Source organism: Cupressus sempervirens, chromosome 4 (genome assembly GCF_028749045.1).
Source record: "Cupressus sempervirens isolate cs-2001-9-10 chromosome 4, ASM2874904v1, whole genome shotgun sequence".
In the NCBI taxonomy this organism is placed as follows: Eukaryota; Viridiplantae; Streptophyta; class Pinopsida; order Cupressales; family Cupressaceae; genus Cupressus; species Cupressus sempervirens.
Window position 1 is genome coordinate 233,432,190 of NC_143121.1, and position 21,487 is coordinate 233,453,676.

The following is a 21,487-nucleotide window of genomic DNA, read 5'->3' on the forward strand; positions in this document are numbered from 1 at the left end:
AAAACAGATGTTCAAATAAAACCATAGAACTTCTGAAGAGGCAAATGACGGAGCAAATTCAATTGCTCAGCTGAAATTTCCTCAGGCACGGGAAAAACTAGAAGAAGATAACAAAACACTATGAATACAAACAGAGGCTTGTGCACGGAACATAGCATGAAATCATTTGATCTTTGCAAATCTCTGCAAACCGAGCTACTAAGAAGAAAAGGAGGTTAACTGGAGCCAGTCAGGAGAAAACAAGCGAGGAGATTTGCCCAAGCTTAGGCTATTAATATTAATAAAGCATAATAAAGTTGGCCACATAGGAGCAGCGGGAGATATGAGTGATAGTTGCACTCATAGAGAGCAAAAGGAATTTGTTCATGGCGGAAATAGATTAGCAAAGCACTGTAATTACAGAGAGCAGCCATTCAGAACAGAAGCTTGAGGATGAAATCATTTGATCTTTGCAATTATCTACAGATTGAACTACACTGAAGAGAACGAGCATGATTGATCTAACATGAAAGAATAGACGAAATTCGCTGCAGAACGAGCGAATCAGAAGAAAACAAGGAAGAATTATGCCTAAACTCGCACTATTATTATTATTATTATTAATAAAGTTGGCTACATAGGAGCAGTGGGAGCATTGAACAACTCCACTAGATAGATATAATTATGATCCTCCGCAAAAGTGCTACTGGCTATCGCAACGGGAAAACATAACCAGACTTAAGTAATGTCTACAAAGTTGAATCTCTCAGAGCCGAGACAGTTGCACAGTCTCGAGAGTTCACAAAACCATCAGACTTGTAAAGGAAAAGAAAAACACGACAAATAACCGGAAGACGCCACCTCGAACACGAAAAGAAAGAAAAACGAGGGGTACCCTAGTGATTCCTCCTCAGAGTTGTTTGAGATCAACCCTATGGAGAGGAACGGCGTGAAGTGGGTGCAGCATCTCGCAGGACAGCTTGAGCACCTCGGACAGGTCCACGGGGTGCTGCTCGTGTTGAGCCCAGTGGAAATGGTGCATCAATTTGGCCACCCAGAGGTGGACGGTGGAAAGACCCAGAGCCTTTCCAGGGCAGACCCGACGGCCCGCCCCAAACGGTGCAAGCCTCAGATCGCTCCCCCTCACGTCCACATTCTCACCTCCCTCGGTCTCCACAAACCTCTCTGGTCGGAACTGGTCGGGGGAATCCCAGATGAGGGGGTCGTGTGTTATCGACCACATGTTCACCATGGCCGTGGTACCCGCCGGCACGCACAACTTGCCATGATCTCCCAGATTGGTGTCCCGAGTGGAGAGTCTGGCCCATGAAAGGAGTGGCCCGGGCGGGTGCATTCTCAGCGTCTCCTTCACCACCGCCTGCAGATATGGCAGTTTGCATATGTCCGAGTCCCTCACGCTCCTGCTCTTTCCCACCACAATGTCGAGTTCCTCCTGCACCTTCCTCTGAGCTCCCGGGTTCAGTACCATCTCCGCCATTGTCCACTCCGTCAGCAGCGCCGTGGTGTCAGTGCCTCTAAATATCATCTCCTGCGACAACATGCGACGATTAATGTCAGGAAAGAAGAACATGGAACGGGATTCAAGAATGACGAGATGCGATCATACCCAGAGAACAGAGATCATGTCTTCGTCGTCCAGCTTGTCCTCTCCATTCAGAGACAAGAGAACATCCACAAAATCGGCGTCGGCGGTGTCGTGATCCTTATCTTTCAGTCGGTGCTCCTCGATGATGTTCTTCACGAAGCCTCTCACGCGTGGGACGAGGGTTTGGCAACGGGAGTGGATGCGGAGGGGATCGAGAAATCTGAGCCAGGGAAGATGGTCGGCCCAGTTGAAGGCCCCGAGAAGCTCGAATCCCTCCTCCACCATCTCTCTCAGATTCTTCACTTCCTCGCTCTCACCGCAGATATCAAACCTCCGCCCGAAAACGCTGCCCATGATGTTGTTCAGCGCCGCACCTTGCAAATGGCGGCGCAGCCGCACAACGCCGCCGGAAACATACTCGTCGTGAATGTTGCTCAGCATGACCAGGGAATCGGCTTGGCGTCCGGGCTCGTGGGCGGCGATCCTCCGGGGAGCGAAGAGATGGGTGGCGGAAATCCGGCGGAGCATTCTCCAGTACTCACCGTTTGGAGCAAAGCCGATCGCTCGACCGAACATGAGCTGCTGGGCGGATTGCTTGAGCGGCCTGTCCGAGAAATTGACAGAGCTGAGCAACTCTCGAGCCACCTCGGGATCAGATGTGATGACGGCGGGAGTGGAACCTAAGCTGAAGGCCATGAGTCTCTTGGCACCATGGATGCGAGCCAGCTGAGCGAGCCTGCGATGGGCAAGGCCACGGCTCATATCGATAAGGCTTCCTATGATGGGGAATCCCCTGGGCCCAGGAATGGCGGCGCCGCCCTTCTTTCTGGCCACCGCCCATGCACATCCTCCGGGGCTCATCCATGCAACCACAACGGCGCAGGAGGCCACCAGCAGAATTGCGGCGTACAGTGGCCATGCAGAGAAGATCGTGTCATCAGCATTGTGCAGCATGTACCCACGCCCGTCCTTGGCCAATACAGGAATGGCATAATAGAGCCACCAACTTCCTCCTCCAGAGCTCCCACTCCCACTCTCCATTGCACGAAAGGATGAAATGACAATGACAAATGCAGAGGACTAGCGAGACCTTAACAGTGACAAGCTCTATGTGGATGTGAATGAGACTTAGATTGGGGCCATTTTATAGAGTTCCCAACCCCAAGCCTAATGAAGGAGGAGAGAAAAAACTGGAGAGCTCTGTTTCCTATGGCGGAGCACAACCGTCCATTTTTCGCTTTTGAAATTTCTGCATTTCCAACAACCAATAAACATATTACCAACACACGGGAATTAGAGAGGAACATGGCGGTTTTAAATTTCGTTCGTCCGGAGAAGAAGCCAGCTGGGCTACACTGCTATTAGGGTGAATACAGGAAAGAAATCACTAGCTAACAGAACGGAGCTTTTTCCTATTCTCTTCGAATTTCCCTTTCCGATACTGACGCCCATTCCTATTTGTTCACAGGAACCATTTGGAGCTCCATATTCAATTTTCTATTCAAGGCAAATGCATCGAGATTGATGATGGTTTTATTCCCAAAGAGCCATCGTACAGAACCTTACGGTTGATTGTACTTGTTCAAGAGTGGGAGAGTTGACATTAGGCTAGGCTTGAGGTTTAAAATTTGGGATCTTAGCATATTTAGTAAATGTACGTTATACTTGGTATTGTTTCATGTTCTTCGAAATAGTGTTATCAATTATAGAATTTTGCATTTTCATTGTTATTATTAAATTTTTTATTTTGTTTTAATATTTTCACCTTTGTTCTTCATTTACTATTTAGTTTTTATCAATAATTCATTTACTTTCTATGTGTTGTAGAGATTATTCATTTATTCTCTATTCAATATTTCATTATAAATTTATTGCTGGAACAAAATATGTTGCATTGTAGTGGGTAGTGAGAAGAATTTGATAATTTTTAATGTGAGCTCCACTTCTCATGATTATGAGTTTTCAAATTATATACGCACTTAAAACTATAGCCATTGAGCTGACCTAAATAATAGCGTTAGAGCCTCTATGTGTATTTTTTCAAATTTAAAAATCGAGCACACATATGTTAATTTATGGTAACAAATAATATTTTTATACAGTACTATTTTCAATTAATATTCATTTTTTCGTTAAAATAATTCAATAAGATTTATTTCTTAATAATAATGATGATTTGAACACTTTTTATTTGAGTAGAAGATATTTAAATTTATTTTTTTGGCAAGTGAAAAAATTATATTTTAATTAATTTTCATTGCAATTCCGAAAACCGTGCACAAAGGAAGTACAAGTGGCATAGAAATATGGAATGCTTCTCACTCAAGATTGGACATCAATTTTCACACAATTATGATTTATTACGTATAGTTTATCTTTCACTATAATGTTTGTGAGAGGATAAAATAATTTATTTAGTAGATACATAAGGAATTGAGATTTATTTTGAGTACAATTTAGGAGTGTTCGTCTACAATTACAGGCTGCATGTTCACTTGGATGGGTGAATTTCATCCATACTTAATTCACCATCTTCGTCCCTTTGACATACGACAGAAATATTTTTTGTGAGTTTACAACTCTAAATTAACATAATCCAGTATTGGTTAAGGTTTTTTGCGTCAACCCTAATTAAGTTCAAATAATCGTTATTTTAAGCTCCACTATTATCCAATTATGGTCTGATATAGTGAGGGAACTTATTGTTTCTCCTCTAGGCTTTCTCAATTTTTTTCAAAAAAGAAGAAGGATAAAAGGTCCAACATTGAAAACCTTTGGACAATGTTGTCTTTATCAGATGGTATCGGTGTGATAATCCAACCCATAGCTTGTACTAACAATAAGTACGCATGACACATTGTTAGTAATTCGACTTTTGCAATCAATATTATAACTTAAACATTTCAACCAAGCTAGGCACTTTTCTAGAATTTATTAGAACTATAACAAAAGGTTTAGATACAAGGTCAATAATCAAGACGGGTTTACAACCTATGCCTAGTTTATTCACTTAGTGCATAAATGTATCCACCTAGATGGTGGGAAGCCTCCACTTCTAGCCATTTGGGTCCTAATTCAAGGTTTCATCAATTACAAGCTTTGGGTGTTCTTTTATAAGGCATAGAATCAATTTAGAAGACCTTTTCGGGTCTTGTACAAATTTAAAGTTTGAGTAAAAGATACTAAATATTTCAACTAAAATAGTGAAGACAAGGGACTCGGTCATAGGAGATGTAAAATCTGAACACCTGCAGTCAACCTAGGACTCCAATGCATACTGAAATGGAGGTGGACGAGTTAAGATGCCATCAAGAAAGTATCTTTATTTAAGGCTAAATTCTCAAATGGATATGGTTATTACAAGTGAAAAAGGGAGATTGAAAGATACTTATATTTTCTTAGCAATGCTTGATAGCCAACTGTGCTTTAAGCTCACCCATCTCTTTATCATCTAAATTTGAACCAACCTCATCTTTTCCATGCTTATCTTTATCCAAAATTCCAATAATTATGGATATTTTAAAAGCGTTCTTAATTTTAGGTACACTATCGCCAAAGCCACTTAACTCAAATGTAGTCCATCTACCGATGAGGGCCTGAAGGGTGAGAAAGCTACCAGGAATAGCTTTAAATTCATGGATAGCATATACTCTAATAGGATAAATAGGAAATAAGGTTCTCAATACTATACTTAGAAAATTTTCATCACTTATGACACCTCCGGTGACTTTGATGGAACTAACAATCTCCTTGATTTATTTACTGTATTGAACATTTTTTTCTCTCCTTCTCTCATCCTAGTGTCATCATACTTTCACCTTTGGCTCTGAATACATCCAAATATCCTCCATGCACAAGTATCATCTTGTTCCATAGCTCTTTAGTAGTAGAAAAGTCTTTGACATCATCAAATTCACTATCATTTAGTGCAGAAGAAATCTCAATCATCGAGTTGCCGTGTTCTTTCTTTTGGTTCATCTCCTCAATTGTCACAAAAGGATTTGGAGGTGTGTACTGGTTATCAAGCACAGAGTCACCAATTCCTAATAAGTGCAACATCATCCTACTTTTTCATGAAGAAAAGTTCTCCTTTTTCAGCTTTGGTACTTCTTTCTTATACATCTTTAGATCTTTAGCTTGAGTTCCTTCAAAATTTCTCTTTCGAGCACTTATCTCTAATACCAATTGGTTGAGAGGGGAAGCAGATCAGTTATATCAATTTATCCCATAGGCCTTTAAACACCTTTCCATAAAATCAAACCGTTTAAGCTTTATATATGTAGCTCGGTAACCAGATCTAATAATCAAATTATTCATCTAATAAGTTGTTAACTTTATATATTGAGTATCAGAGTAAAATTTCAAGTTATACAAAGTAACGACAATGAACAATAAACATGAAATGACATGCAATGCAATAAGCCTCTTATATTATAATGTGTAATATATTATCTTAATATGGTCTTATATTATAATTGTAAATTGAGAAAGCCTCAAGGCCAAATATATAATCAGTTTGAGGACTTGGATAGCCGGGTCAGGCTTCTGCTACTTGGCTTACCAAGTACAAATCCTCCTAACAATGTTGCATCATAAAGGAAAGTTGTTCTACTTATAGTAAGTGTGCGATTTTAGAGATTCTATGTAATGGGAGAATGCGAAGTTGGATGTTGGATCTGGGAAACCTAATATTGGATATCTACTGATGAGAGAAGGTTTTAACATGGATAAAGCATGGTGTGACGATATAGAGAGACTTTATTTTTCAAAGACGTTGTAGTGGACAGATGCTTACCGGTATTATTCTGAAAAGGATATTAGGAAGGCCAGTTGGGCAATGAGTTCAGTGGTCTTTCGCTTGAAACCATTTTGACATTAGGTCATTTTAACTTCCAAAACTCTTGATAGGGTTGGAACAACCCCTAACAGGGTTGGAATCCTCTCATAGGGATTAAAATTCTCCTAACAAGGACTGGCACATGTACTAATTATAATTCATTGACTCTTAACAATGTCCATCTTCTTACAAGAAATCTATATATTAGTACACCATTTTGTGGGTACCCTCCCCTCTGGGGTTTTGCCTTTGATCAAGGGTTTCTCTATTAACAAATCTAGTTTTATTATATATGATTATCTTCTTATGGTTGTTCTACTTTCTGATTACATGTTTCAAATTTAATAAGGTTGATAAAAAGATGTTTTTATTGGATAACTGATTCACCCCCCACCTCCTCTTAGTTATCTTGGTGGACTTTAATTTCTAACAATTGGTATCAAAGAATTAGGTCCTTGAAGGAAAATATTAACTACTTAAGGAGATTTATGGTGAGCCATTTTTGAAAAGAAAGTTTGGAGTTTGATGGAGATTATGATAGCAACAACAAAGGAACATTAGAAGAGTACAAGAAGATTGAAGAAGGAAATTCCCTACTTGTACGAAGAGAAGTTGAAGGTAAGAAAAACTTTAAATGTCGGAGTTGCAATGAATATGCTCATTATGTTTTTAAGTGGCCTAAGAGAGTAAATAAGTACAGATGAAACTTCAAAAGTAGGAAGCCTAGAGAATGTCTTTATGCAAATTATAAAGATTTGGAAGCTAGTGTAGAAAAGTTTTTGAGTGAAAGTGACGAAATAGGATTTGTTTCTATTAATGAGGAAAGTCCTAAAAAGGAAGAAGTCGGAAAAGAAAGTCCAAAATAAGTGGATTAGGTTCATCTCGAGTCGTGTTCATGGAATGAAATTTTGGCTTGACCAATCCATAAAGATCACAAGGAAAATGATTCATAGGGTTACCAAGTTTCCCATGCTTAATAAAGCCAGGACAACCAAAACCCTAGGTATGGTTGAACTGGAAAAGAAGACTCTTCACGAGTGAGATGGAAGAGGAACGAAGCGAAATGGTGTCAATAACATGGAGATCAAGTTCATAATTCGTGTAATTGCACACAAGATATCCAGTTCCAACCAACTAGACAATGTCCCATGCGAAGCTATAGACTTGGATTTCAAGGTAGTCAAGAACAATATTTCTTTTGACCTCACCGATTTGCAGCTGAACCAGTTGAGAAAGCACATGGAGAGCATCTGAGCATCCAAGACAAATTCGTGTAAGTTTGGTTCACTTGTGGCATTTTTATTCTTTTATGTTGAAATTTTTTTCCTTCAAAGGGCAATTTAGTATGGAAGAAGGACATAACTATTATTTATCAAATCAATGAATTTATAGCTAAAATAGGAGACAATTTTGAAATCATCATGGGTGCATATTTTAAAATCTTTAAAGAGAGGATGCATAGTAGGTTCAGAATACCTAAGCAAGTAGTGGTCGATTATGAACTTGAGACATGTATTTCCTTGTAGACTGTGACAATGTACATATTCAGGCAGGAAGACCTAGAGTTGCATGGGTAAAACCTCTTGGTTATGAGGTAAATATTGATGATACTAAGGACATCATCGAGGCTCTTATCAATGAACCTGTGGACCCCAAAGTACCTTATTTTGGAAAATATGAATAGGCACAATCCAAGATATCTCCTGAAATCAAGATTCCTCAGGCTCTAAAGAGAGGAAGAAAGAAGGTAGAAAAGATTCAAAAGGAGGATAAGAAATCTGATTCCCCTCTTCCGGTCGCAGAAGGTAGGGGTGATGACATTGAAGAGGAAGAGGAAGAAGTAGAGGAACATGCACAAGAATAAGAATCAGAAGAAGAACCTCCTAAGAAAAAGAGCTACAAGTCCCCACCTGCCTTTTTCACTAGAAGATCCACCAAGTAAAGGAGGAAGCTCAAAACTCAAGATGAAGAAGAAGAGCAGCATATATCTTTTAAAAGGTCAACTCCACACTTTGAAGAAAGACTGAGACAACTCACAAAAGGTGGAGGTATGGAAGATTTCAAATTTCTTAAGTATGAAACAAGAAGTAAAGAAGAGCATATGTAAATAGAAGAAGCATTAGTGGAAAAGATGGCTAAATGGAAATACTCTCCAAGTGAACTAGGAGGACAAGTCCCTGAAAAATCTGCTTAAGCAAGTATCACATTTTTAAGATAATGCTATAATGGTTGCCAAGGATATCCAAGAACAAACCTTGAGGAAGGTTATACCAAATCTATCAGACAAAGAAGTGAATGAAGCATTGAAAATGCATGAACATAGCTTAACTACTCAGTTCAATGCATTCCTAATTTTTTCAAATGATATTGAATCTGTTGTACAACCCAATACAAATGCATGGAAGAATATTATGGATTAAATTTTGTAAAGCCCACTGAGGAAGTTGTGCAAGTAGATGGTGTTGATAATGATGAAGAGGAAAAGGATGATCATACAGTTAGTGAGGATCTGCCTGAGATTCACAATATTCAAGATTCAGATCCTAAAAAGATCGCAGCAGAGGTAATGGCCTCCCTCTTCAATTCTTCGAGAAAAAAAATAGTTACATCAAGCTTAGGTGAGACATCATTTGAGCCACGGACCATTGGGTTATACATTTTTCAATCAAGAACTCAATTGGCTATTGGAGCCATCTCACTGAGTTCAAAGATGAGTACTGTTACCACCACTCCATCTACCAAGAAATAGGCTCCACTCATCACAACACCAAGCTAGACCGAGTCACAGCAAGGCATTGTAAGTACTCCTCCTATTGCTATTATTTCTCCAATTAGTCATTTTGCCACTGTTGTGAGTAATTTCACGGTAAGTGTAATGATAGTTGAAGTCTAGCCTCAACTGAGCACTAAGGATTTAAGTAAAGGTAAGGAAATCATTCCTTCACCTATTCCAAAGGCAAAAGGTAAAGAGATAGAAGTTTCTAATGATGAGATTGATCTAGGTGAAGACATAGTGATTCCAGATTGAGATCTCTCCAATCTCACTCCTGAAGAGATGGACATTCATGCAGATCTTTGGAAGAAAAGATCCAAACAAGAAAAGCTGAGAGCAGAGAAGAAGAAAAGAAATCATGTGCTTTAAGACATCAAAGGTATATTTATTAAGGCACTTAGTATTGAAATTGACGATAAGAGAAATCTATTTTGGATCAACTTGTCGACATAGTTCACAAGTTCAATGAAGATTCGAATGGACAAGAGAAACTACTATAGAGGGTAGAGATAAATTTTGATAACAACTTTTTGGAAAAGGTGGCATGGAAGAGTTCCATAGATCAAGTGGAACTGTCCACTATTCATATTTCTTTTGCAAGCACTATAAGTAATGTTATTTCCTTGTTTGTATCATTAAGTGATAATACAAACTTTACTAAGGAAATAAAGAACACGTTGTTAAAGATTGATACTAATATGAAGGCAAGTGAAAACCAATTGTCATTTGACCTGAGTACTAGCTCAAGACGTTTTATCAAGATCAAATATTTCAGACTCGCAGGCAGAGTTATTGAGAGAAGAAGTAAGAATCCGGGATACATTTTGAGAAATTAAGAGTTTAGTAATTCCTAACATGGATGTCATGCAAAAACACATTCTTAATGCAAAGACATTGAACCATGATAACGACTTTTTCTATTGCTGACCAAATGATGGAGTTATCAACTGAAGTTCAGATAACATTGCATACTTCAAAAGTTTTGCAAGGAAATTAGGACAAAACCATGTCTCTAATTTTGAAAGTACATAGCTATTTCCTCTCATACTTTTGTATTACCTTGTAAATAGGAATTTTTGGAATTTGTGTCAAAAAAAGAGGGAGATTTATCTACAAGTAAGAATAATAGTATGAATGCGAAGTAGAAGACTAATGGCTACAAGAAGTATAAGGAAAAATAGAGTCCCATACATCACACTAAGGTGATCATTTTACATCAAAGGAATCTCATTCAGCGAACCAACTTGTAGAGAAGAGATCAACTACTGGTTCATCCTAACAGGTGCACTAGTCAAATCCTCTAACAAGGTGGACTTAACAATCTTATGTAGAATCTCCCAACCAAGTAAGATACCAAACATTTTGCAAATACTTTATCATTTAAGGATAATTGTTGAACCATATATTGATCAAGGAAATACCCTCACCCCAATAAAACACCCATTTCCTTTGTCGCATGTGTATAGTTACATGTTTTGAAACAAAAAGATTAAAATTTATAAATTAGGTTTTGAGGTTGATGTCCTTCTTAGTATATTTTTAATGCCATTTACTTTTGATGGAGAATGGTTAGACTAATGGAGAAAAGGATAACTACATCTAAAAATAAGGGAATTGACAAAAAAAGGAAGGAAATGAGTTTTAATAGAAGGCAGGATATAATACTAAGGGGGAGTTTTTGATGGCTATCTAGAAAGTTTTGGTGGAAACAAATTTTTGGTTCTTGTACGTTGCCATTAGTGTCAGAGTAATTTCTTTTTTGTATTTGATTAATTGTATTTTGTTTTAATTTTTATTAATGAACCTTTATTGACTTAATCTACAACATGTCATTAGACATTTGAGATATAATTAATAGTAATTTGGTCTATGTTTCTCCAAATAAATAGATATGGATATGCACATATTGTATGTATGTTGCAGTATTCCTAGAATATACCTATGTTTAAGTTTTAATGAGGCTTAGTGCTCTATTTGGGTAGATTTGAATTGGTTTGGTAACTTAAATTATAAATTATTCTATTTCTGTAGAACATGAGAGTTGATCAATTGGACTGCACTTCTTGACATGAATATGCTTGGTACTAAAACTTTGGGATAATATCAAGGATTGAATGGATTATTTGGGCTCAAGTGGATAATATAAAGGATTGAATGGATACATATTTTTCCAACATAACGAAGAAATCTTGAAGTATATCTTGGATGAATTGTGTGGTGATATACACCACCCAACTAATTAATACTTGGACTTGGTTGACACAATTTTTTTTATTTAGGAAAATATAGGTTTTATAGGCACTCAAAACCCACAAAGTAGAAAATTAAGTGAAATATTTGAAGAGTGAAAAATTATAACTAAGCTGGATAAGGCAGATGAAACATGATGAAAAACAACAAACCAAACAAAAAATTCAGCAAAAACCAAAATGCCTATGACAAAGATAAGATAAAACACAATACCACTACATAAAACAGCTCATCCAACTTCTTAAGAAGCTTAGCATCATGAATCCTTGGTTGATTGAGAATAATATGTATGCATATGTTTGGTCTATCCTCTTAGTCATAAATAAAAAATAAATATGGAGATATTGACGTGACATGTCTGCAAGTATGTAAAGGGATACTGAAAGGATATGCAAATGTGTGAAGGACAAATAAAGTGTGCCAAGTCTATGTTTTGATCTTCAAAGGAACTGATTCGTGCATATTTTACATCCAATTACAATAGTTTATTTTGTAATCTCTTTTGGTAGTATTCCCTTTGGTAATGTGTTGTGTAGTGAGAATTACAATTTTATATAACTAGTTAAATAATATTATAAGACAAGCCTCTCTATAAATTTTCCTCTTGAGGGTTTCCACAATAAAAAATCGATGTCCTCTTTTTCTTATGTTGTGTATGGCTATATTGTTTGATTGTCTAAATATTAAAGTTTAGCAAGTGAATTAATTTTGATAATTTTGGGAATGATTAAACCCCTTACTCTTAGTGTTTTGGACATTCAACATGGTCATGGGTGATATATATAAGTTTTCCCTAGAAACTTAACTTTGAATATGCCCTATGTATAAGTACAAAAGATATATCATCATTTTTTTCCCACTTTCAAGAGACCTTTTCTATTGTTTTTTTTTCTTGACTAAAAAATTTTGGAAAAAAATAATAACTAAAAGTAAATTTAAAACATCATGTAAGATATAGAGAAGGAGACACAATTCATAGGGGTTATTTGCAAGGAATCTAGGATAGATCCTATTCTAAGAGAGGCTATTGAATAGAACATGTTTACCTTGTTAGCTTCACACTGTAAGGGACAATGTCAGTTTTCAAGTCTTGAATCAACGTCATCTACAACTTTTTAGGGCTAGCTATTTTTAGAATAATTTTAGAATAATTTTAATTTATTAATCAAAATCCCTACCATATGTAGCTCATAGATTGCACTGTAAATTGTGCAATATGGAATGCTATAAAATATTTTACGTGATACCAATAGATATTTATTTCTTCTCTTGTCTAAAATTTCATTTTCTTAGTGCCTCTTCTCTCATCCTAATTTGGCACAATTTTTTTGTTGAATAGGAATTAAATTGCATTAAGAAGACTTGGGTGAAGTATAACAAGGGATATATTAAGTAGGAAGTCAACTTTCATGTTTATCCCAAAAACAACGAACTTCTAATAATGTTTTTATGTGAAAAACCAAAGAAACTACCTTATGAAAAAAATAAGGGTTTTTTAGAAAAAAGGAATACTATGTTGGGTGATTTGATTCATCAAGGAAATATTATTAAAAATGATACTTAATGATTTAATTAAGGGTGGTTGGCCTTCTAGTTCTACAATTGAAAACTACTTCTCGTAATCTAAGCGTGAGACAAGTAGATGGGTAGTATCTAAGGAAGAATTGAATGAAAGAACTTGAATTTTTTTCACTAAAGGGGTTATGAAAACATAATGAGAACTCATCTTTGGATGTGTGGGCATGTAAGGCGATTCCGACACAATATAAAAAAAAATTGAAGTTGAGAACTCTAAATGATCTACTTAAGGAGTAGGGGCTTCTAAATTTCATGAATTTATCGATCAAGATCCACAACTCGAGAATCAACATTAAAGGGAGTAAAAAATTGCCAAAAATGATACTCCTTGTGTCATAGACTGATAGTTCTTTTGACACTATTATGAAAAAAAAGTAGTAAGAGATTAAAATTTTCGAGTATCTTTATAGCTGATCCTAATCTCCTTAGATGTTAAACATACCATGATACGATAGAAAATAATTTTGGGTCCCACATGCATAGATCACTTGAATTTATTCAAACTATCATTCAGTCATAAGCTTCATATTCTTTATCACACGACTAAACATCACTTCAAAAATAAGCAAGTTGATTGTATACAAATATTTTGAATACAATATGAATTATTAAAAAATATATGTGTGACCCAACTATCATCCTCATGTAATACGAATGAGTGAAACCCTTACAACTTTATGGAAGCTAACATTATTTTGAAAGATAACTAGCTCTTGATTCCACAAAATTCTAAAGATTTAAAATAAAAATTAAACATGCAAGCTATATTAATCGACATTCAATGAATTTTTGGAAAACATATAATAAATTCAAGCTATATTAATCCACATTCAAAGAATTGTTGAAAAAACATATAATAAATTCATTCTTCTTTGAAATAGTAATAGAAAATATTAAGTATGGTAAATATAAATTCTGTATATCGGAGAGTGAAAAAAAGAAATTTGACAAGTAGACATTTCCTACATCAAGTCAAATTGTGATTAAAAATTGTGATATTGTTATTAGAATTCAGCTATTTTTGGTTTTCAAATAAATAAGAAGAACCAATACTATAAATAAAGGTCACTTCAAAATAACAAAAAAAATCATAAACTATACTAACACAGAATAGAATGGTGGATTTTTTGGAGAGCTGTTAGAAGCTTTTAATTGTTGAGATTACCAAGAATTACTTTTTGTAGTTGTTAATATTAGATGTGCGACATTTTAATCTAATTTCATATATTTTTGACTTTAGTTTTCAATGTTCTCTTGATTTACTTGTTGACGGTATAAAGAAACATGTATTAGGAAAAACATATTGGCTAGAATTAAAAATGAAAAAAGTATCTTTTAAAAAAATCTTAGAAAACATGCTAAACTAGTTTATCATTGCAGCTCGACTAAATAGTCATGCGTGGTGTAAAACAAATATGACTTTTAGACTTAATGCATGTTAGTTTTTAAAATCAAAAAAAAATCTATGAGCTAAAGTAGAAAATAGTTTGTTCCCAAAGTAACTCTTGTAGAGTGAATTTGAAACATTAAGAGAGAAAATTAAGTGGCAGAGGATAGGAATGATTCTACTTATTTTCCCTCACACGGAATCAATAACTCAACTCCATTCTCTGCATACTGAGCAATAAAAATACAAAAAATATGTCACATAATTGAAATGTTTCCTCATCTATAGGTACATAATACCTAAAGAATGTGTGATAAAATATAAAGAATATATTATATTCCTAGTTTGTATAGACCATTTCTTAATGAAAGTGATTCTTCATAGGAAACTTTGATTGACTATGGAGGAATGCATAAAAAATGTGAAAGAACTTCTCAAATACCCTATACATTTGTGAAAGACTAAGTTTGGAAGATATTAAATTTTTTTTTTGAACTATTTCTTGGATACGTGTATTCATCTAGAAGAATATATCCTTGAAAAGGAAAAATCCAAAATAGATAGTGAGGCACCACCTTTCTATCAATAGAGAATAGGAGGAAAGTAGAAGTATGTTTATCGGGGTCTTTATCTAAATAAATTTCCTCTATAATAATAGAGGACTTAGGGAAGGGAGGAGGACTTTCCTTATCGGTTAAATACCTACTAAGCTCAAGAAGATGAGAAAACACATGGTGATACAAGATGAAAATCAAGCCCTGATGACTGGGCAGGTTATCACCATTTTTAATACTGTTAACAAACAAGGAGTATAGAAAAAATGTCATATTAATTTTTCAATGTGTCTCAACATATTAAATAGTAGTAAGTGGTAAAACTCCCTTCCAATGTGAAATATATCATGACCCACAAATAAACAATGAAAAAGGAACTAGAAAGGGATAAATATTAATATTTATTACCAGATTTTATCCAGACTAGCTTCTCCATGCCCTCAAAGAATTTATGTTTTAATTTACTATAATCTCCTGAGCCCTTCCTCTAAACCTTCACCACTTCACAGAGAAGACCAGTCACTTCTCCTATCAACTTAGGAGTGACCAAAACTTTGACAGTATCAACGGTCACCTGACCTTTGTACTAAGACTTAGAGATTTTTTCCAAAAGTGTTGATATTTGACTTCCCATAGAATCAATTAATTTTTCCAAACCGTCCCTCTTGAATGAATTCTATATCTCTATCCTGTAGTGATTCTCTACAACTTTTCACGTCCACTCACTTCAAAGAGCCTCCCATGATGTAAGCCTTGTAAAACATATGAGCTCCTTTAGCAACGTTGGTATTAACCCTCACATTAAGAGTTTAATAAATATCTCTCTCAATTATAAACACAAAAATCAAACAACCCTATTGAACCTGACTATTAAAGAAGAAACTAATAGAGAGTCAAGGATTCACTTTAGATATGGGTTTTGATATGATATTTTAGACACTTGTAATAAAGACATTATGATATTTTAGACACTTGTATCCCTTAAATTCCAGCACAAATCACTAAAAGGATTTCTAATGGTTTTTTCCAAAGTGTGTACCTCAATGCTCTACCTATTGTTATACTACAGTTCTCTAAGATCAGTGTAGCTAATTAATATAATCACTAAAAAGCTTATTATCTATAACTCACAACAAAATACAAGGAATGTTTTCCTTAAGGTATATAAAATTCTTTTTATTAGATCTTGTTAGTATCTATTTAACACAATTTTTCGTTGATGGAGAAGAGTGAGAGTAATTCATGTAGTGGGAATTGTAATTCTATATAACTAGTTCCGTTGTATTGAAAGGAAAGCCTCCATCAAATTTTTCCTCTTTGGGGTTTCCAAAATAAAATGTTGATGTAATCCAAGAGTTTATTAGCTATGATATTAACATTGCAATAATAATGATTTGCTCCAGCTCAAGTGGATATTAATACTAAATTGTGTGATGATTTACCCCAACCAAATAATTAATAATTGGAGTTGGCCGACACAATTTTTATAGATTTAGGTAAATATAGGTTTTAAAGGAAATCCAAACCCATAAAGTAGAAAATTGCATGAATTATTTAAAAGAGTAAAAAATTATAACTATTCTAGATAAGAAAAATTTGACGTGATAAAAATTGGCAAACTAGACCAAATAATTCACCAAAATAAAAAATGCCTATGACAAAGATAAGACAAAGCACAAGACCACTAGAAATAGCACCTAATCCCACCCCTTAGGAAGCTTAACATGTCAAATTCTTGGCCAACACAGCTAACAAGAGCGAGAATAATATATATGTATGTGTTTGGTCTATCCTCTTGGTTATATATACAAATAAATATGAGGAGATATAGATATGGCATGCATCGGTGTCTCCTACCTCTACAAACCATCGTGAAAGCCTCCATAGTTGTGAAAGCCTCTGCCTTTGCAAACTGAGTCCTGAAAGAAAACGCAAGTGTGAAGAAGAAAAAGCAGCCACTGGAAGAAGAAAATGGAAAAATGTAGACGTGTGAAAGGAGAAGAAGCAGTTGCATGAAACAAAATTTTCTTCATTTGAAAATTCAAACCCAGGACTTGAATTCGCTTGGAGTCAATCATGAATTGCCACCTCAGCTCAAGATAAGTATGCAATGGGATCCTGAAAGGATATGGAAATATGTGAAGGACAAAAAAGGTGTGTCAAGTCTATATGTTGATCCTAAAAGGAATCAATTCATGCAATAAAATATTGATGTCCTCTTTTTCTCATGTTAAGTATGGCTATATTGTTTGATTGTCTGACAATTAAAATTTAGCAAGTGAATTAATTTTGATAATTTTGGGAATGATTCAACCCCATCCTCTTAGTATTTTGGGCATTCAACATGACCATGGGTTATATATATGACTTTTCCCTAGCAACAATGTTTTCAATAAACCCTATTTATAAGTATAAAACATATATCATATTTTTCCCACTTTCACAAAGACAATTTGTATTTTTAAAACTTGGCTGAAGCATTTCCTAAAATATATTAACTAATCCTCCTTTAATCACAAAATCCATCGCACATCCCTATATGCATGGTTTTTTGGCACAAAAATAAAACAAAAATTTAAGTTTTATATTGGAAAGAGTTTACCTAGTTGATCGAATCATAAACCTAATAATTTTCTCATGAAATTCACTTTTACTCACAATAAATTTAAAACATTGCAAAAGACATAGAGAAGGAGACACAATTCATAGGGGTTATTTGCGAGAAAGATAGGATGGATCATTTTGTGAGAGAGGCTATTAAATAGAACATGTTTATCTTGCTAGTTTCAAAATGAAAGAGAGTGTGTCAATTTTCAAGTCTTAAATTAATGTCATCTGCAACTTAGTAGGGCTAGTTATTCATAGAATAGTTTTATAATACATTTTAATTTATTAATAAACATCCCTATCATGTGTAGCTCATAGATTGCACTAGAAATCATGCAATGCGAAATTCTATAGAATATGTTATATGATGCTAATAGATATTTATTTCTTCTCTCCTCTAATTCTTTTTAAAATTAGTGTCTGTTCTAACATCCTAATTTGGCACAATTTGTTGTTAAATAGGAACTAAATTGTAGCAAGAAGACTTGAATGAATAGTAGTAACAATTTATTGTTAAATAGGAACTATTAAGTAGGAGATCAATTTTCATGTTATCACAGAAATAATGAAGATATAATAATGTGAAGAAACTACCTTTGGATATTTGTCCTTTTTCTTCTTCCTGGGTGCAACAACTAGATTAGGAATACTTCCCCTTCCAGTGTTAGATATGTCATGAGTATGATCATTTACAACATCATTGCCCTTGGGATTGATCTTCTAAGGTGGGTGATGGTTTTTCAGATGGTAACAGTGGTGACAAGATGAATAATGCAGGAAAAGGAAAATATCAGATGCATAATTCAGCCAAGGGGAATATTCAATTGGATACTTCAGGTAAATGTAAAGCCCAAGTGACTGAGGTTGGCCAAGCTAAGGATGAATCTATTTTTGTTTGTCCACAAGCTAGGGGAAATGGATAGGAAAGACCCTTTAAAGAGTACAATATTGATTTGAGGTGTTTTATAGTATGGTCCTAAAGGAAGGTATACCTCCTACATTCTCTTTTGATTCGATTGGCTCAAATGCAAGAGTTCCACCCATTGATTTTTTTTTTGTGGCTTCCTAGGCGGTGGTTCATGAGAAGAGTGGGATCCCTATGTCTTATGAGTATAGAGCTTCGGCAACTCTAGTTGTACCTCGATATAATGAAATCATTTTGGAATACGTGGTTAAGTATGTGCTAGCATCTAGGAAGGGTAAGGAGTCTCCGCTACCTTTGGATTTGATGTGAAATCCTTTTAAGAATGTTTCTTTTTACTTCTTTAAAAAAGGTTCGACATAAAAAGGATCAGTAGAAGATCAAAATAGTAGGAGATGTGTTGATAGAGTATGGGGTTATGAAACCCTTGGATACTCATCTCCCCCACTCTAATCGGTGATGATTATTCAGTCATAGAATCTTCAGGGGTTGAATAACATCCCTAGACTAAGGGACAGTCACAAGTTTATGATTGAGTATTCTCCATATTATTATTATTTGTCTAGGAGACTAACCTCTTATTTGAGTCTCTCCTCTTTATTGGATATCTTCCCACTCTACCCTTAATTTTATTACTTATGACTATGCACATATAGACTATGTGGGAAAGGTGGGTATTTGGTCACATATTCGGTATGTAAGAAATTATCATCCTTACCATCCTTGGGATTTAGTTGGATATTTCAATTCAGTTCCAAGTCTTGAGGAGAAAAGGGGTGGTTTAGCTTGGTTAAGTCCTTCCTATAATCTCCCTCATCAAAATAATGATATGTTACATCTTCGTAATATCCAACCAGTTAATGGGATATCTACCTAAAATAATAGACAATTTTGGGCTGAAGCTATCTTTGAACATTTGGATAGATTCTTCGTTTCTCACTTTTGGGTTAGTGGCACTCTTACTATCTCTTGCAAAATTCTAGACTAGTGGGGTTATGATCATTAGAAAATTAATCTTTCTTCTACTGGAATGATTATTCCTAAGAATCCTATATTTAGATCTCAATTGATGTGTCTTCAAGACTCCTCTCATTACGATCTAATGGTTGGCTGGCGGAGAGATGGCGCCCCTGCCTATTGTATTGCTATGTATTCTTTCTCTAAAAAGATTCAACATGTCGAAAGAAATCTCAAAAAATGGAATAATGAATGTTTTGAGAATCTTCATACCATGAAAGAGACAACTTAGGAGCATCTTGTTGTTATTACCAGGCATATTAAGGACCTTGGTTCCTCTAAGGCTTTGGGTAAAGCTGAATCCATTGCCTCTAAAGATCTGGGGGAATGGGAGCTTCGTGAGGAACTATATTGGAAGCAAAAGGTTAGAGTTTATTTTCTCTAGAAGGGTGATATAAACGCTGCCCTTTTTCATAAAACAGTGCAAGCTTGTTGGCATTAGAGCCATATTTATTCTTTGGTTACTTTTGAAGATCCTTAGCTGTCTTCGTTGCCTTCTTTGTTCGAGGAGGCCAGAGGTACTAAAAATAATATGAAGGTTCAAGTCATTTTACATGCTGTGGAACAATGTTGTTAGAAAGGATGGTGAAGAATTATCCATGAGTCTGACTCCCAAGTGGTGGTGAACTTTCTTACGTTGTATATCGTTACGGATGTTAGTTGGCCTCTAGCTTCAGTTGTTAATCAAATTCCTTTCTTTTGTAGAACTCTGGACTCTATTTGTTTTACTTACATCCCTTGGGAGTGGAATGGAGTTGTGCACTGCTTGGCTTACTGGGTCTCTAATCATGTGTAAGATTGGAATGTTATGGATAGGGGGCGTTTGATTTGGTGAAATTGATGACCTTGTTAATTGAGATAGAGCTCTCCCTTTTGTATCTCTTCTTGTCTTAATAAAATTTTTACCACATTTTTAGTAAAAAAATAAAAAAATAATGTTTCAAATGATACTATGATTTATTATTAAGAAGATTTAAATAATCTAATAAATTATTAACTATGATTTTAGCATTGCTAATACTAATTGTCCCATAGTTTTCCACTTTTGGGTTACTGGCTCTCTTAATCTCTTCAAAAATTCTAGACTGGTAGGATTATGATCATTAGAAAATTAAACTTTCTTCTACTAGAATTATTATTCCTAAGAATCCTCCATTTAGTTCTCAATTAACATGGCTTCAACTCTGCTCTCTTTATGATCTTATGGCTGGCTGCTAGAGAGATGATGCCCTTGCCTATGGTACTACTGTGTATTCTTTATCTAAAAGCTTCAATATGTCAAAATAAAGCTCAAAAAATGGAATAGAGAATGTTTTGGGAAACTTCATACCATGAAAGGGAAATCTTATGAGCGTCTTGTTGTCATTACCAGGTAGATTAGGGTATCTTGGTTTCTCTAAGGCTTTGGGCAAAATTGAATCCATTGCCTCCAAAGATCTAGAGGAATGAAAGCTCCGTGAGGAAATATATTGGAATCAAAAGGCCAGAGTTGATTGGCTCCAGGAGGGTGATATAAACACTACCTTTTTTCATAAAACAGTGCAATCTTGTTGGCATCAGAGCTATATTTATACTTTGTTTACTTTTGAAGGTCTTTAGATGTCTTCCTTGCCTTCTTTGTTCGAGGAGGCCACTAGGTACTAAAAATCTTATGGAGGCTCTGGTATTTTTACATGCAATGGAACAATGTTGTTTGAAGGGATGGTGAAGGATTATCTGTGAGTCTGACTCCCAAGTGGTGGTGAACTTTCCCACATTGCAGGTGCTTGAGGATGTTAGTTGGGCTCTAGCTTCAGCTCTTAATCAAATTCTTTTCTTTTGTAGAACTTTGGACACTATTTGTCTTACTTACATCCCTCGAGAGTGGAATGGAGTTGCAGATTGCTTTTCTAAATGGGTCTCTAGTCATGTACAAGATTGGAATGTTATGGATAGGGGGTGTCTGATCTCATGAAATTGATGACCTGGTTGATTGGG

At 35.4% G+C, this 21,487-nt stretch overlaps 1 protein-coding gene across 1 annotated transcript; it reads right to left on the reverse strand.

Annotated features, from left to right (window-relative positions):
* Window positions 1–889: 889 nt before the first annotated feature.
* LOC149560868 (cytochrome P450 78A4-like) lies at window positions 890–2,626 on the reverse strand. Its single transcript, XM_089823687.1, has 2 exons — window positions 1,607–2,626; window positions 890–1,528 (listed from the first exon to the last, which is right to left on the reverse strand). Exons 1-2 carry the CDS (start codon window positions 2,624–2,626, stop codon window positions 890–892), a joined length of 1,659 nt encoding a protein of 552 aa, XP_089679813.1.
* Between the last annotated feature and the right edge of the window lie 18,861 nt (window positions 2,627–21,487).

Excerpts from the sequence above, each read along its gene's own strand:
- LOC149560868 (XM_089823687.1), bottom strand. The coding sequence starts at position 2,626 with ATGGAGAGTGGGAGTGGGAGCTCTGGAGGAGGAAGTTGGTGGCTCTAT. Across the intron at positions 1,529-1,606 it reads ACATGATCTCTGTTCTCTGG|GAGATGATATTTAGAGGCAC; the intron begins GTATGATCGCAT and ends ATGTTGTCGCAG.